The sequence below is a fragment of the Chiloscyllium plagiosum genome, unplaced genomic scaffold (genome assembly GCF_037043375.1).
Source record: "Chiloscyllium plagiosum isolate Xiang-an unplaced genomic scaffold, Cpla_swu_hap1 HiC_scaffold_22, whole genome shotgun sequence".
NCBI classification, from domain to species: domain Eukaryota; kingdom Metazoa; phylum Chordata; class Chondrichthyes; order Orectolobiformes; family Hemiscylliidae; genus Chiloscyllium; species Chiloscyllium plagiosum.
Genome location: NW_028270160.1, coordinates 26,993,986 through 27,008,931, shown reverse-complemented (window position 1 = coordinate 27,008,931; position 14,946 = coordinate 26,993,986). Strand labels below are relative to the sequence as shown.

Genomic DNA, 14,946 nt, shown 5'->3' with positions numbered 1-14,946 from the left:
CAGCAGATCATGGCCCTCCGGGCTGCCTTGAATTCAGTACTGACACAAAATGCATAAAAAGAACTTGCTTTTGCTAGACAAAGGCTGTTTGAATATGGGGATAGGCCTTATTAAGCATACCTAACTAGGAGAAAGCGTGCTCCCTAATCCATTACTGCAATCAGAGAAGCGCCGGGGTCCTTACATATGATTCTAAAAAGATTAATGAGATTTTCAGAGCTTTTACTCTGAATTGTATCGGTCTGAAGGTTGCGAGGACAGGAGGGCTAAAATGGAGACCTTTTTTAAGAACCTGGACCTCCCAGGGGTAACCTTGGAACAGGCCTCTCTCCTTAATGCCCTGTTGACAGTTCAGGAAATACAGGAGGTAGCTAGGCAATTTCAGAGTGGGAAAGTGCCTGGCCCTGATGGTCTCCTGGGTGAGTTTTATAAGGAGTTTATAGGGATTCTGTCAGGGCCAATGTTGGAGATGTAAAATCACTCCTATATGCATGAATGCCTACCACCATCTTTGAGAGAAACTAATATTTCCTTAATTCTTAAGAAGGGGAAGGTTCCTGACGATTGTGCATCATACAGGCCCATCTGTCTGTTAAATTCAGATTTCAAGATTCTGTCCAAGATCCTGGCACTGACATTGGAAAAGGTGTTGCCCCATACTGTTAAAGAGGACCAGACAGGCTTTATAAGGGGTTGTAGGTCCTCTAATAATATTAGAAGGTTGCTGAATATGGTCCAAGTTTGTCAGCAATGATCGATTCAGGGGTTGGTGATTTCCTTAGATGCAGAGAAAGCATTTGACCGGGTAGAATGGCCATATCTTTTTTACGTCTTAAAACAATTTGGGTTGGGTGGGGTCTTTGCTAGGTGGGTGGATGTTTTATATCACCACCCTCTGGCCGCGGTCATCACCAACGGGGTGAAGTCTGGGAATTTTAGGATTGGTACGGGTAGTCGGCAAGGCTGCTCCCTCTCACCATTGTTGTTTACGTTGGTGAGAGAGCCGCTGGCAGAGGCCATTCGTCAGAACGTCCACATAACCACTCCGGAAGTGGGATCGAGGGCACACAAGGTTCTGCTGTATGTGGATGATGTCCTTCTGTTTTTATCAAACCCGATGACCTCCGTACCCCATTTGATACAATGTATCAATTCATTTGGGGCTATTTCAGGATATAAGATTAACTTTGCAAAATCGGAGGTTATGCCTTTAGGGAACCTTAAGGATGTGTCAGAAATTGAAGGTGGCCTTAAGTACCCTTTTAAGTGGTCATGGGCAGGGTTCCGGTACTTAGGCATTTGTATTATCCCCAAGTTTGATCTGTTATTTTGGACTAACTTTGCTCACTTGCTAGACAATATTAGGCGAGATCTCCAGAGATGGGAGGCTCTTCCAATTTCATGGCTGGGCCGAATATCTTTCTTAAGATAAATGTTCTTCCTCATTTGCTTTATCCTTTGCGTATGCTCCCTATAATGTTTCCCAGGCCAACGCTGCGGAAGCTTATATGGGGTGGTTTGGTTCCTTTGTCTGGCATTGTGGGCGGCCCCTCATCAAACTCACTAAATTGCAGTTGCCTCAAGGAGGTATCATTTGAGTTCCCTGCTGTCCTTTGTGATTGTGTCGGTAATGATCCGAACTCAATATGGCTGGATATTGAGGCCTCCCAGGCAAAGTGCCCTCTTATTAACCTGTTGTTCATGGGTAAGATGAGGACAGTTATGGACGACTGCTGCAACCCCACTGGCATTAGTACAGTCAAGGCATGGAGGGCGATGCGTCAGAGTGAGGGTTGTTTATCCATGACTTCACCACTTACACCTATAGTTGGCATGCCAGGGTTCCAACCAGGGATGATGGACTCAGGTTTCAAACTATGAGCAGCGAGAGGAGTTTCTAGGTTGGGAGACTTGTTTGAGGGAGAGGTTATGATGTCTTTTGAGCAACAGAGCAGCAAATACGGGTTGCCCGGCAGAGACCTTTTCTGCTTTTTTTCAGGTTAGGTATTTCATCCAGAAGAAGACTACGCTTCTCACTAAGCCCTATAAGCCTGACACCGAGAGGTTGTTGCTACATTCCACAAGCACCTTTTCGGTTAGTGCCCTCTATTGCCTGCTGGGTGGCAGGGCCTGGCAGGATATTAACCGGTTATGTGAGATCTGGGAGCAAGAGCTAGGAGTGGAGATCTCTTCTGAAACATGGGAGAATGCTTGGAAGCTCTCAATCTGTAATAGGACATGCACTACGCAGTTAAAAGTTCTGCACAGGGCTCATCTGGAACCAGACTGACTGGCAAAGTTTAAAAAAGGAGCATCTTCAGTGTGCCCCAAATGTAAAATAAGTGTAGGTACTCTTACCCATTGCTTCTGGACATGCCACAGGCTCCGTGTTTATTGGAGCACTGTAGCGGGAGAGATGAGGAAGGTATTGAGGACTGAAGTCAAAGTAAACCCGATATCTCTCCTCTTAGGTCTACCGAATTTACCATCTTTGGACAGGCATGGAACTACTTAATATTCTTGCATACTGTGCACTGAAGAATATTCTGATGGACTGGGCATCTGAGAACTTGCTGGGATGGCAGAAATTAATTATGGAGCACATTCCCTTGGACGCTTTTACACACACTGTGCACCACACAGCAGACCATTTTTATAAGACGTGGTGGCCCTACTTGAGTTATTTGGATATAGATTTGTCAGTAATTTTAACTAGGGCATTTGTTTAACCAGGATCGTTAGGTTTGTCAAGTCCTGGGCCCTGGAGGGGGTCTCCTGAGTTAATATGGGTATAGAAACAATTCTCCCGTTCCTTTGTTTGGGAACTTTGTGCCGAGCATAGCGTTTGGTTTTTTTTTGCTTTTCTTTTTTTTTGATCTATTAGTTATTTACCCCTTATTGATGTTGCTTTGCACAGTGTTCGGGTTTGTTTTGCATTATAGGGTAGGTTAGTAGTTCGTAGACAGTAGTTGTATTATAATTTGTTTTTTTTTTCTTTTTATTATACTGATATTTGTTATTGATTGTATTTTTCAATAATGTATGTTTGTAAAGTTAAAAAAAATTGCTAATAAATATATTTACAAAAAAAGGTATAAGTCCTGCCCTGATTTGCCTTTCCAAAATGTAACACCTCACATTTATCTAAATTAAACTTCATCTGCCACTCCTCAGTCTATAAGCCCATCTGATCAAGATCCCATTGTACTCTGAGATAACATTCACTATCTACTACACCACCGGTTTTGCAAACTTATTAACCATTCCTTCTACATTCACATCAAAATCACTTCTATAAATGACAAAAAACAGTGAACCCAGCACCGATTCTTGTGGCACCCTCCTGGTCCCAGGCCTCCAGTCTGAAAAACAACCCTCCACCACCACCCTCAGTCTCCTAACTTCAAGGCAATTTTGCATCCAAGTGGCTAGCTCCAACTGGATTCCGTGTGGTCAAACCTTGCTAACCCAGACTACCATGCAGAACCTTGTTGAACGTCTTACTGAAGCCCATAAAAACAATATCCACCACTCTGCCTTCATTAATCATCTTTGTTACTTCTTCAAAAAACTCAGTCGAGTTAGTGAGACATAATTTCCCATGCACAAAGCCATGTTAATTATCCCTAATCAGTCCTTGCATTTCCAAATATATATAAATGTTGTCCCTCAAAATCCCCTCTAACAACTTATCCATTACTGATGTTAAAAATGGGGTAAACCCTCCTGCTCAATTTAACCCAGCAACACAGGAAATATTTATCCTGTGCAGTAATCTGTGAAAATTCGAGAGGCCAAGAACTACTTAAAGTAAAAATTAACAACTTTAATTCTTAAAGTGTAACAGAGAATAATTAACTAACAACTATTTACAACTCCTTCCTCTAATCTATCTTTTACCTTCTCCTTCTACAATACTAGTCCGATTTTTAAAAAAACCCGATTAAGATTTACAAAACAAAACTTATCTCAAAACCAGGCAGCTTTCGGTTCTTCTCTGTACGCCTGTCATCTTTTCTTGGGGATTCTGCTTCGCAGGTTACTGATTGAGAAAGGTATCTTTTAAGAGCTATTTTTCAGGCAGTCTTTTCATGCAAGTAGATTGGCAGTTCTCCTCTCAGTAACTGTATAATTTTCCTCAGTCTTACACCCCTAAAGCATCAGATTGTGTTATTCGCTTTTAAGATTGTCAATATACTCAGTTCAAACTTGATTGGAATTTGGCATTTTTGGGGTATGATTTAAACTGGCCAAATTTGAATTTGTTTTTGCCTCTACGCAACTCAGCCAGTGCTATCTGTTCTGAACAAAACATTGTAAAGTCTCCAGCACTCCGTGTGTTTGCCAAGTCCTTCACTCTCTTAAAAGTACAGTACACTTCTACACCTTCATAACATTGATGTTAGGCTCACTGGTCTATGGTTCCCTGGCTTTCCTTACTACCTTTCTTAAATAGTGGCACCACATTAGCCAACGTCCATTCACTGGCACCTCAACCGTGACTATCGATGATCTCAGCAAGGAGCCCAACAATCACTTCCCTAGCTTCCTCCAAAGTTCTAGGATATACCTGATCAGATTCCAGTGATTTATTCACCTTTTGTGTTTTAAGATGTCTAATATCACCTCCTCTGTGGTACATACACTTTTCAAGATATGACTTTTTAATTCTCCCAAGTTCTGTAGCTTCCGTATCTTTCTCACAACAAACACTGATGCGAAATACTCGTTTAGTATCTCAATGATCTCTGCAGTTCCACATATAGACAGCCTTGCTGATCTTTAAGGGGTCTTGATCTCTCCCTGGTTTCTCTCTTTTTCTCTTTAATGTATTTATGGAATCCCTTTGCATTCTCCCATTTGCCAAAGCTTTCTCATGTCCCCTTTTTGCCTTCCTGATTTCCCTCATGAGTATACTCCTGCTACTGTTTTTCTAGAGATTCACTTGATCCCAGCTGTCAATACCTGCCATATATCACCTCATTTTTCTTGACCAGAGCCTTGCCGTCATAATAACAGAAACGTACTGCCTCTGGACTCTCATTATTCATTTTTGAAGGCCTCCCACATTCCATCCATCCCGTAATCTTTCACTCAACTCTCCCAATCAACTTTTGAAAGTTCTTGCCTGATACCATCAAAATTGGCCTTATTCTATTTTAGAACTTTAACTTTTAGATCAAGTCTATCCTTTCCATCACTATTTTGAAACTAATAGAATTATGATCACTGGCCCCAAAGTACTTCCCCCACTGACGCCTCAGTCACTTGCCCTCTTATTTCCTAAGAGGAGGTCGCGTTTTGCTCCTTCTCTAGTAGATACATCCACATACTGAATAAGAAAGTTTTCTTGTCCACATTTAAGAAATTCCTCTCCATCCAAGTCATTAACACTATAATCCCAGTCTATGTTTAGAAAGTTAAAGTCCCCTATCATTACAATCCTATCATTCTTACAGATACAGGTAGTTGTTCTAAAACGTGATGGTTGCGTTCTTCTGCAATCCGGCATTATAGAAAAATCACGCTTTAGAAATGGCACTTCAAGTGTTGGTGATGTAATCGCATTACAGCCAACACACACTTTAAAAGTTTGCGCTTTAGAAACAGTGTCCGCAATTTGGCAATCGCATGACAGCTAATTCACGTTTATGAAATGCACGTTTTGGCAGAATGACCTGAATATGAGCTCTCATTACAAATTTGCTTCTCAATTTTTCTGCTGACTGTTGCATTGCCTATAGTACAAGCCCAGTAAGGTGATCATCCTTTTCTTATTTCTCAGTTCCAGCCAAATAATTTCATGGGAATATCTTCCTCAAGTACAGCCGTAACATTATCCCTAACTAAAAATGCCACTCCCCCTTCTCTCTTGCCTCCCTTGTATCCTTCCTATGGTATCTCTCTATTCTGAACACTAAGCTGGCAGTCCTGCTCTTCCCTGAGCCACATCTCTGTAATAGCTATGATATCCCCACACCCATGTTCCCAACTATGCCCTGAGTTTACCTGCCTTACCAGTTTAATTCATCAGTTTTACCTTGCTGTTGCCTACCTTGACTATTTGACTTGCCTACTCTTTTTCTCTATATCAGCGTTAGACTTATCTCTTTTCTCACTCTTTGTTTGGCACTCCCCCAGTTTAAAGTCTCCTGAGTAGTCCTAGCAAATCTCCCCACCTATTGGCCCTCTACCAATTCCGGTGCAACCCTTCTTATACAGAGCACTTCTACCCCAGAAGAGAATCCAAATATCCAAAAGTATGAATTCCTGTGGCTCCTCAGCCGCACACTCATCTGTTGTATCCTCCTTTTCCTACTCTGTCTCACACGTGGCAACAGGAGTAAGGTAGATATCTCTATCCTTAAGGACCTACTTTTTAACCGCCTGCCTAATTTCCTATATTCTCTCTTCAGAACCTCGTCTTTTTCTCTTTCTGTGTCATTGGTACTAATACGTGCAGCAATCTCCTGCTGGTCACTCTCCCCTTTGAGAATATTCTGTGCCTTCTCCGAGACATCCTTAACCCTGGCACCAAGGAGGCAACATTACAATCAGATGTCATGCTGTCATCTACAAAAACATCTATCTGTGCCCCTAACTAGAGAGTCCTCTATCATCATTGATTGCTTGGAACCTGATGTACTCTTCATTACAGTAGAGCCAGTCTTAGTATCAGTAACCTGGCTGTCAGTGCTACATTCCCTTGAGAATCTCTCATCCATTACATTTTCCAAAATGGCCTACTTGTTTGAGATGGGGATAGCTACAGGAAACTCCTGCACTACCTGTTTACCTCTCCTATGTTTCCTAGAGGTAACCTATTTGCCTGATTGTATCTGCAGTTTTTCTACCTTCCTGAAACTTCCATCCGTTACACTCCCAGTTCCTTTATTGCCTCTAACTGCTGCTCCAAACAATCTATACAGTCTGATAGATTTCGCAACCAAACTCAATTCCTGAGCTGGTTTTTGAACCATGTTTAAGTCTGAAGGATTGTGCTTGCGAAAGCTATAGAACAAATGTTTGATTACTCCTGGGTTATCCTCTCATGTTTGACTTATTGAAAGTTCAGAGAATAGAATCTCCGTTCTTAGAATTAAATAAATATTCCTTGGAATCCATTGGAAGATGTTTACATGCATCGGTGTTGTCAGAAACCATGCAAGATAAAATCCCATATGCTGGTGATGTTATTGGGTCATGGAGTCCACTTAAGTGGATACGTCTCATTTATTTTATCCTTTTAATTCATTCTTTAATTGTGCTGTTTGTCTGTCTTTGTGTGAGAGTGGCTAGAATCATGGAAGATTGGGTTTTAATCATAGATTTTAATCAGAATACCTTATGATTTAACACTGCTAAAGCCACTATTATTAATTTATTAAATTTTTGTGCGAGAAACCTGGTGTCTGACATCAGTTATTCACAATGTCTAATTATGAATCATTGGAGTCAGTTTTGAGGGTTATTCAACATTTTAATTTTACTGTGTTACAAGCGTCAACATAGGGAGGCTGATTTGATGTAGCTCTGTGTGCTAATATTTGGCAGATGTTGGTTAGACTTTAAAGAGTCAGAAAGTGTATTACTTGCTTTACAATTCCCAGCCCCTGGCTTGTTTTAGCATCCAAACTATTTGTGGTGAATGTAGTTAAATTTCATATAAATGGCCACCCCCAGGATGTTGATATTGTGAGATAGAGCAATAGTAATGCAATTGAATGCCAATATGCAATGATTAGGTTCTCTTTTGTTGGGTATGGTCATTTGTTGGATTCTCGTATGGCACAAATGCTACCTACCCAAGCCTGGATATTGTCTGGGTCTTGCTGCATATGAACAGGAACTGCTTCAGTATTTGAGAGGAGAATGATACTGAACATTGTGCAATCATCAGCAAATATCCTCAGTTCAGATGTGTGATGAAACAGCTGAAGGTGGTTAAAACCAAAAATGTAGGAACAGAAGTAGGCAATCTTTCCCATTAAGCCTGCTTTGCCAGTCAAGAAGATCATGACTGAAATGATTCTCAATTCTACATTCTTGCCTTATCCCCATATCCCTCGATGGCCTTACTGATTAAAAACCTGTTCATTTCAGCCTTGAATATTACTTCATTTCAACAGCCCTTTGGGGTAAAGAATTCCATATATTCACATACATTTTGAGAGAAAAGGTTCCTCCTCCTCTATATCTTAAAAGACAAACCCTTATTTTGAGATTGTGCCCTCTGGTCTTAGGCACTCTCACTAGGGGAAACAACTTCTCCACATCTTTCTTGTCAAACGTTGAAAGAATCATCTGTGTTTTGATAAGGACTCCTCTCATTCTTCTAAACTCCAATGGGTACAAGCCCATCCTATTCATCTCTGCATATCAGAAAATCCCTCTGTACCTGGGATCAGCTTAGTGAATCTTCACTGGATTGACTTCAATGCCAGTGTATCTTTCCTTAGATAAGTGGACCAAAACTAATCACAGTATTCTAGTGTGGTCTGGCTCGTGCCTTGAACAGTTTTTGCCAAACGCCCCTATTTTTATACTCTAGTCCCTTGTGAAATTAAAAATCAAAAGTCCATTTAGCTTTCCTATTGCCCATTGAACTCTGATGCTAGCTTTGGCTAACTTAAGATGCTTATGGTTGGGCATAGGACACTACACTGAGGAACTCCTGTGATGATATCCTGGATTCGATAATTGACCTCCAACAACCATAAATATCTTTCATTGTGCTAGATGAACTCAAACCACTTGTGAATGTTCCTCCTGATTCTCAATTACTACAGTTTTGCTGGGTCTCCTTGATGCTACACTCAATCAAGTGCTGTCTTGAAGACCATCACTTTGATTGCTAGACTGATGCTTGTGTTGCAGCTAGATTGGAGCAGCTCATTTAGTGGAACAGCTAATTCCGAACAATTACATGAATGTTCTCATCCTTGACAATGTTTGACCATTGCTTTTCTTTGATATTGTGTGGAGTCAATTGAATTGGCTGAAGATGTGCATCTATGCTGAGAATCATCTACTCGGCACCTCTGGTTATAGATGGATATAGGAGAAAGTGAGGTCTGCAGATGCTGGAGATCAGAGATGGAAATGTGTTGCTGGAAAAGCGCAGCAGGTCAGGCAGCATCTAGGGAACAGGAGAATCGACGTTTCGGGCATTAGCCCTTCTTCCTGAAGAAGGGCTAATGCCCGAAACGTCGATTCTCCTGTTCCCTAGATGCTGCCTGACCTGCTGCGCTTTTCCAGCAACACATTTCCATCTATAGATGGATATAAAATACTTCAACCTGTATTATGCATTAGGTTTCCCCATCACTACGGATGGAGATATTTGCGGGGCTGCCACCTCCTGTTAGTTGTTTAATCATCCTCCACCATTTGCTGCTGATTGTGATCAGCCTGCAGAATTTAGGTCTGTTCTGTTGTTTAAGGGATGCCTTGAATGTATATATGTTGTGCTATTTCAGCTGTATCTCATGGATGTTCACAAGTTGTACTCTGTTGTAGCTTCAGCAGTTTCACACCTCTCTTTTATAAATATTTGATGCTGATCCTGGGCAGGTCTCTTCCCCAGGGTGGGGAAGTCCAAAACTAGAGAGCAACGGTTTAAGATGAGAGGGCAAATATTTAAAAGACCTAAGAGGCAACGTTTTCATGCTGTTGTATGTATGGAATGAGCTGCCAGAGGAAGTGGTGGAGGCTGGTACCATTCCAACATTTAAAAGGCATCCGGATGGGAATGTGAATAGGAATATGAATAAGAAGGCTTTAGAGGGATATGGGTCAGATGCTGGCAAATGCTACTGGATTAATTTAGGATATCTGGTTGGCATGGATGAGTTGGACTGGAGGGCTTGTTTCCATGCTGTGCAGCTCTGACTCTTTTTCCTTCTGCATTCTTCATTGAGCTAAGGTTGATCACAGCTTGATGGTAATGGTAGAGTGGTGATATGCCAAGTATAGATAGTAATCTACAGAAGGTTTCCTTGCCCATATTTGACCTGATATTGAGGGAATTCAGTGACTCTCAATGGTGTTATCATCACCGACTCCCCTACTTTCAACATCCAAGGAGTTATCATTGATCAGAAACTCAACTGGACTCACCACATACACACAGTGGGTACAAGAGCCAGGTCAGAGGCTAGGAATACTGCAGCGAATAACTCCCCTCCTGACTCCTGGAAGCCTGTCTACCGTCTACAAGGCGCAAATCAGGAGTGTGATGGAATACTCCTCACTTGCCTAGATGAGTGCAGCCCCAACAACACTGAAGAAACTTGACGCCATCCAGGACAAAGCACCCCGCTTAATTGGCACAAGAATCCAGACCCTCCACCACTGACTGAGTAGCAGCAATGTGTACTGTCTACAAAATGCACTGCAGAAATTCACTAAAGATCCTCAGACAGTACCTTTCAAACCACAAACACTTCCATCTAGAAAGGCAAGGGTAGTAGATATATAGGAACACCACCACCTTCAAGTTCCCCTCCAAGCCACTTACCATTCTGACTTGGAAATATATTACCATTCCTTCACTGTTGCTGGTCAAAATCCTGGAATTCCCTCCCAATGGCATTGTGGGTCAACCCACAGAAGGTGGACTGCAGTGGTTCAAGAAGGCAGCTCATCACCACCTTCTCAACTAAGGATGGGCAATAAATGCTGGCCAGCCAATGATGCCCACATTCTGCAAAATGAATACATTTTTTAAAAATTACGGAATCCAGAGTCAATGTTAATGACTCACAGGGCATCTCCCTTCCCAATTGCATACCACGATACTGCCTCTTCTGGTAAATCTGTTCTGCCAATGGGCTGTGACATACTCAGAAAGAGTGTTATTGATGTCTGGGACCTGATCATACACATGGGACCATTCCTGACTGATAATGTGAGCCTGTTGCTTGACTATTCTGTGGGGCAGCTCTCCCAATTTTAGCCTATGTAGGGTCAACAGAGCTGGGTGAGCATAAGCTTTGACTTAGGTAGCAGAAACACCTCTGTTTCATTCTTTTTGAGACTTCCTAATGGGTTGGTACAACTTGAGTGGTTTGCTACGCCATTACACAAAAGGCATTTAAGATGCAACCATGCTGCTGAAAGTCTGGAGATATGTGTCAGCATTATCATGTAAACACCACAAATAACCTTCCCTAAATTACAGTATTGATAATCAACCGTGGTTTCACAATTCATACAACTAGCTTTTATTTTCTGGCCAGTTAGTTGAATTTTTGTTGCACCATCTGCGTGGTGGGATTTGTACAACCTTTCCAAAGCATTTTGTTTTTACCTTGTAGTGACATTACCACCGTCCACCTTGGATTCCCTGAACTTATTTTCCATTTGTCATCAAGTTGCACTTGGGCAACTGATGTGCACTATGACAACTTGAAGTTTATTTGCAGGAAATCTGGTCTCCCCCACTTATTTTTACTAGCTCAATTGTGGTTCGTTTATCGTCTAAGTTCAGTATATTTGGTGTCCCAGCATTTAATGATGAATCAATTTGTGCCTCTGATTTATACCTTTTATCGTGAACTTCACTTTTTGCTTTTTGATTGATTCAGTGTTTGATTTCAAAAAATGTTGAGCCTTATGTTTCCCTTTCTGCAGGCACTCCAGGTCTTTTTCAAACATCTTATCAGTATATACTTTACTGTAGCTGGCCAGTCCTTTATCCCTGGGAACTTGGCAGCTAAGAAATGTACTCTTCAATTATTTATTCCTTTTGGCATTGATTTTGTTTCCAACTTTATTTCCACATTAGACCTCAACGTTTTTGCATTGGTATAATTGCTCTGCCAAGTGAACAGAAACTTTCTGCTATTCTTATCGTAAACTTTTGCTAGTCTTATCTCTTGTAAAAGTGATGTGCAAATTAAGCAAGGGTGATGTGAGGAAAAAAAACTTTTCATACAGTGAATAGTTAGGGTATGGAGTGTAGAACATGTATTGTAGTTAGACTTTTTTTGACTATCATTGACCTAATCTCCTCCAGATGCTTTCTTTGCATGACTTTAAACCTTGTAGTTTCCCCTGCCCCCAGACTACACAGCTTGCTTCTATCTCCTTTCTAAGATTCTCAGAAAGAACTGTCTTAGTGGACCCATTGATTCAGACTGGTGTTAGCCCACTGATCTAATGTTATCTTTTCTAATCTTCGCTTTGTTGTTTTTCTCCCCTTGTTCACCCTTTTCCTATCTTTACTTGCTAGTTTTCCAATGCGGTCAGCACTTGAGTAACTTCTGGTTTCCTGGGCCAAAATGTCTGCTTTGCAAAGGCAACTGATCATTCTACCCTGTCCATTTCTCCACTGGCGTACTCCAGTGACTCCCATCTACCAGTAATCTTTCCTGTGTGGCAGAACTTGTTCTGAAATTGAACAATCTTCTCTTTAACTCCGATTTATTTCCTCTAAATAAAAGGCATTGCTGTGAGAAACAATTTGGGTCCTAGCTTCGTTTGCCTTTCTTTTTGTAAGGTAAATGGGATGTTTTTGCTCCAGTCAGATCCCTGCGCACATGTCTTTTGCCTTTATAAATTCAGGACTGTTTCCTTCTCTTTGGAAAATGTAAATAAAGTTGTTCTCAATTTCCGTTCTATCCTTCCATAGGTCTTGCCTTCATATGGCCCAGCTCTAAATTTTTCCACCTTTCTTTTACTTTGCCATCTTCAAATTATCCAAAATTTTCTATATATCCACCAATCCCATTGGCAGTTCACTGGACCTGAAACGTTAACTCTGCTTTCTCTTCACAGATGCTGCCTGACTTGCGGAGTTTTTTCAGTAATTAGATTTTGGTTCTGATATCTGCAGTTCTTTGATTTTTATTTTATTTTGTTATTATCTGTTCCTCAACTGATGATACCCTTTTGATAAATTGTTGTTTGCATCTGCCTCGTTCCATGTATTTCTGTTCCCGCCTCTTCTCACCCAGAACTACAATAGGCTATCTTTTGTGCCACTTGCACCCCATCAGCCTCCACATTGAACTGATAATATTTTGTTAATTCTGGTCTCTGCCATGATACCACTACTAAAGTCTACCTTGCCTCCTCTGCCCTTTCAGCAATCAGAAGGAACTGTGCTTTGTAATAACTCATTCACTTGCTTCAAACACCAATAAAAACCCTCACTTCTTCTTTGCAAGTGCAAAAGGTACGGTATTTGCCTTTTTTTACTTCCTCCTTTCTCACCACATATAGTTGCAAACGTTCCTTCCAGGTGAAACAGCAGTTTTGCTTGTACTTTCTTCACTTGTGATGTGGTCTCCTCTACACTAAGGATACCAAACATATACGGAAGAACCTCGATTATCTGGTATTTGATTAATTGCATTTTGGATTACCTGAAGTAGATCACAAGGTTGTGATGTGTGACTAACTATGTTATCTGGCATTGATTATCCGGCATTCGATTAATCTTTTTGATAATTGAGGTTCCTCTGTATTGTATAAGTACTTTACAAAACACCTTTTTTCAGTATGATGACTCTGACTCTAAGTAAGATTCCGTCTTTTGGGTTGCTTGTCATTTGAATTTTCAATCCAAACCATGCTCTAACCGTTATGTCTTGGTCTTTTGAAGTGTTCTAATTAAACTCATTGGAGGCTTGAGGAGCAGCATGTACTTTTTTGATTAGGTATTTTGTAGCTTTCTGGACTCAATATTGAATTCACTAATTTCCGGTCGTAATCGCCAGTTTCTCCTGGCTGCTAATGATTGTGCCATTGCCATTTACAGCTTTCCCAGACTGATCTTTGATTTCTCTATTTGTCCCACCATGTTCTTTTGCTTTGAATCATCATCTTTTGCATTTCCGTCCTCTGTCCTGTCACAGAATGTATCTTCTATTCATTCCTCCCTTCCCTGTACCCTTCCCTCTGAATTTGCTAAAACCCTGTTACATCTCTAAACATTTCCAGTTCTGATGAAAAGTCGTCACCTGAAACATTAATGCTGTTTCTCTCTTCACAGAATCTACAAATACTCTTCAAACTGTATTTTCTGTTTTTATTTTGGGTTTCAGCATCTTCAGTATTTTGCTTTTGTCTCTTCAAGGGCTGCTGGGTAGGCTGCATGTAGACTAGGTTATTTCAAATGCAGAAACCAGTACCAGCTAGAAGACATGGCTAGATATATCAGCTCAAATTAATTTCTATTACCTATGATATTTGTTTAATATTTCTAAAACTTACATTTTGATTGCAATTGTGAAATATTTTCTACATTGCTATTTGGAAATGCACCATTGCTAATAAAGATGACATTGTCAAAATAGTTTTGCCAGGTCATGACTTAACTCTGCCATTTGTTTCACTTAATTCCAATATAGTCTGTGTTATGAAACCTAAATTAACTTCACGATATATTTTGATTGTGCTATGTATGATGCATTGTAGGATGTGTCACAGATCTCACATGTGGCTCTGCTGCTTTACTGGCTTGAGGTTTAGCAAATAATTATGGAATAAAGTTACAGATTATACACTTAGTCATGTATCCTTGATATCTTCACATTGTTTTTAAAGTAAATAGCCATTTAATTTGAGCCTCTGGGAATTGTTTTTACTGTAACTTGTGAGTTGTGCTGTTTTCAGCGATGACAGGAGCTTGTACTTCTACCTTTAAAAGATGAAATGGTATTCCACAGTCCCATTTGTTAAACTCCATATATCAAATTTCACTGTTGAATTAGGTGACATTTTTCAATCATTATTGTCTAAATATCTTAATCATTTGGCAAATAGATGTGATATGGAATGTTTGTTCATTTCTTTATTCTCTAGATGACAAAAAAAGTATGGTTGCAAATGTGGAAAAGCAGATGGAAGAAGCTCGGGAACTGGTAAGAAACTGCATTCGATAGTTACTGCGGTTTGTTTTATTTATTTGAATTCAGTGTGAAGAATTGCTATTTGAAT

The 14,946-nt window shown here is 40.6% G+C and overlaps 1 protein-coding gene across 5 annotated transcripts in view; it reads left to right on the top strand.

Moving 5' to 3' along the window:
* vti1a (vesicle transport through interaction with t-SNAREs 1A) overlaps positions 1-14,946 on the top strand; it is a 334,105-nt gene that overhangs the window by 9,957 nt on the left and 309,202 nt on the right. For all 5 annotated transcript variants that reach the window (XM_087998891.1, XM_087998893.1, XM_087998889.1 and 2 more), the window contains exon 2: positions 14,812-14,870. In XM_087998891.1, the coding sequence (XP_087855017.1) occupies positions 14,812-14,870 (59 nt within the window). The remainder of the gene's footprint in view (positions 1-14,811; positions 14,871-14,946) is intronic.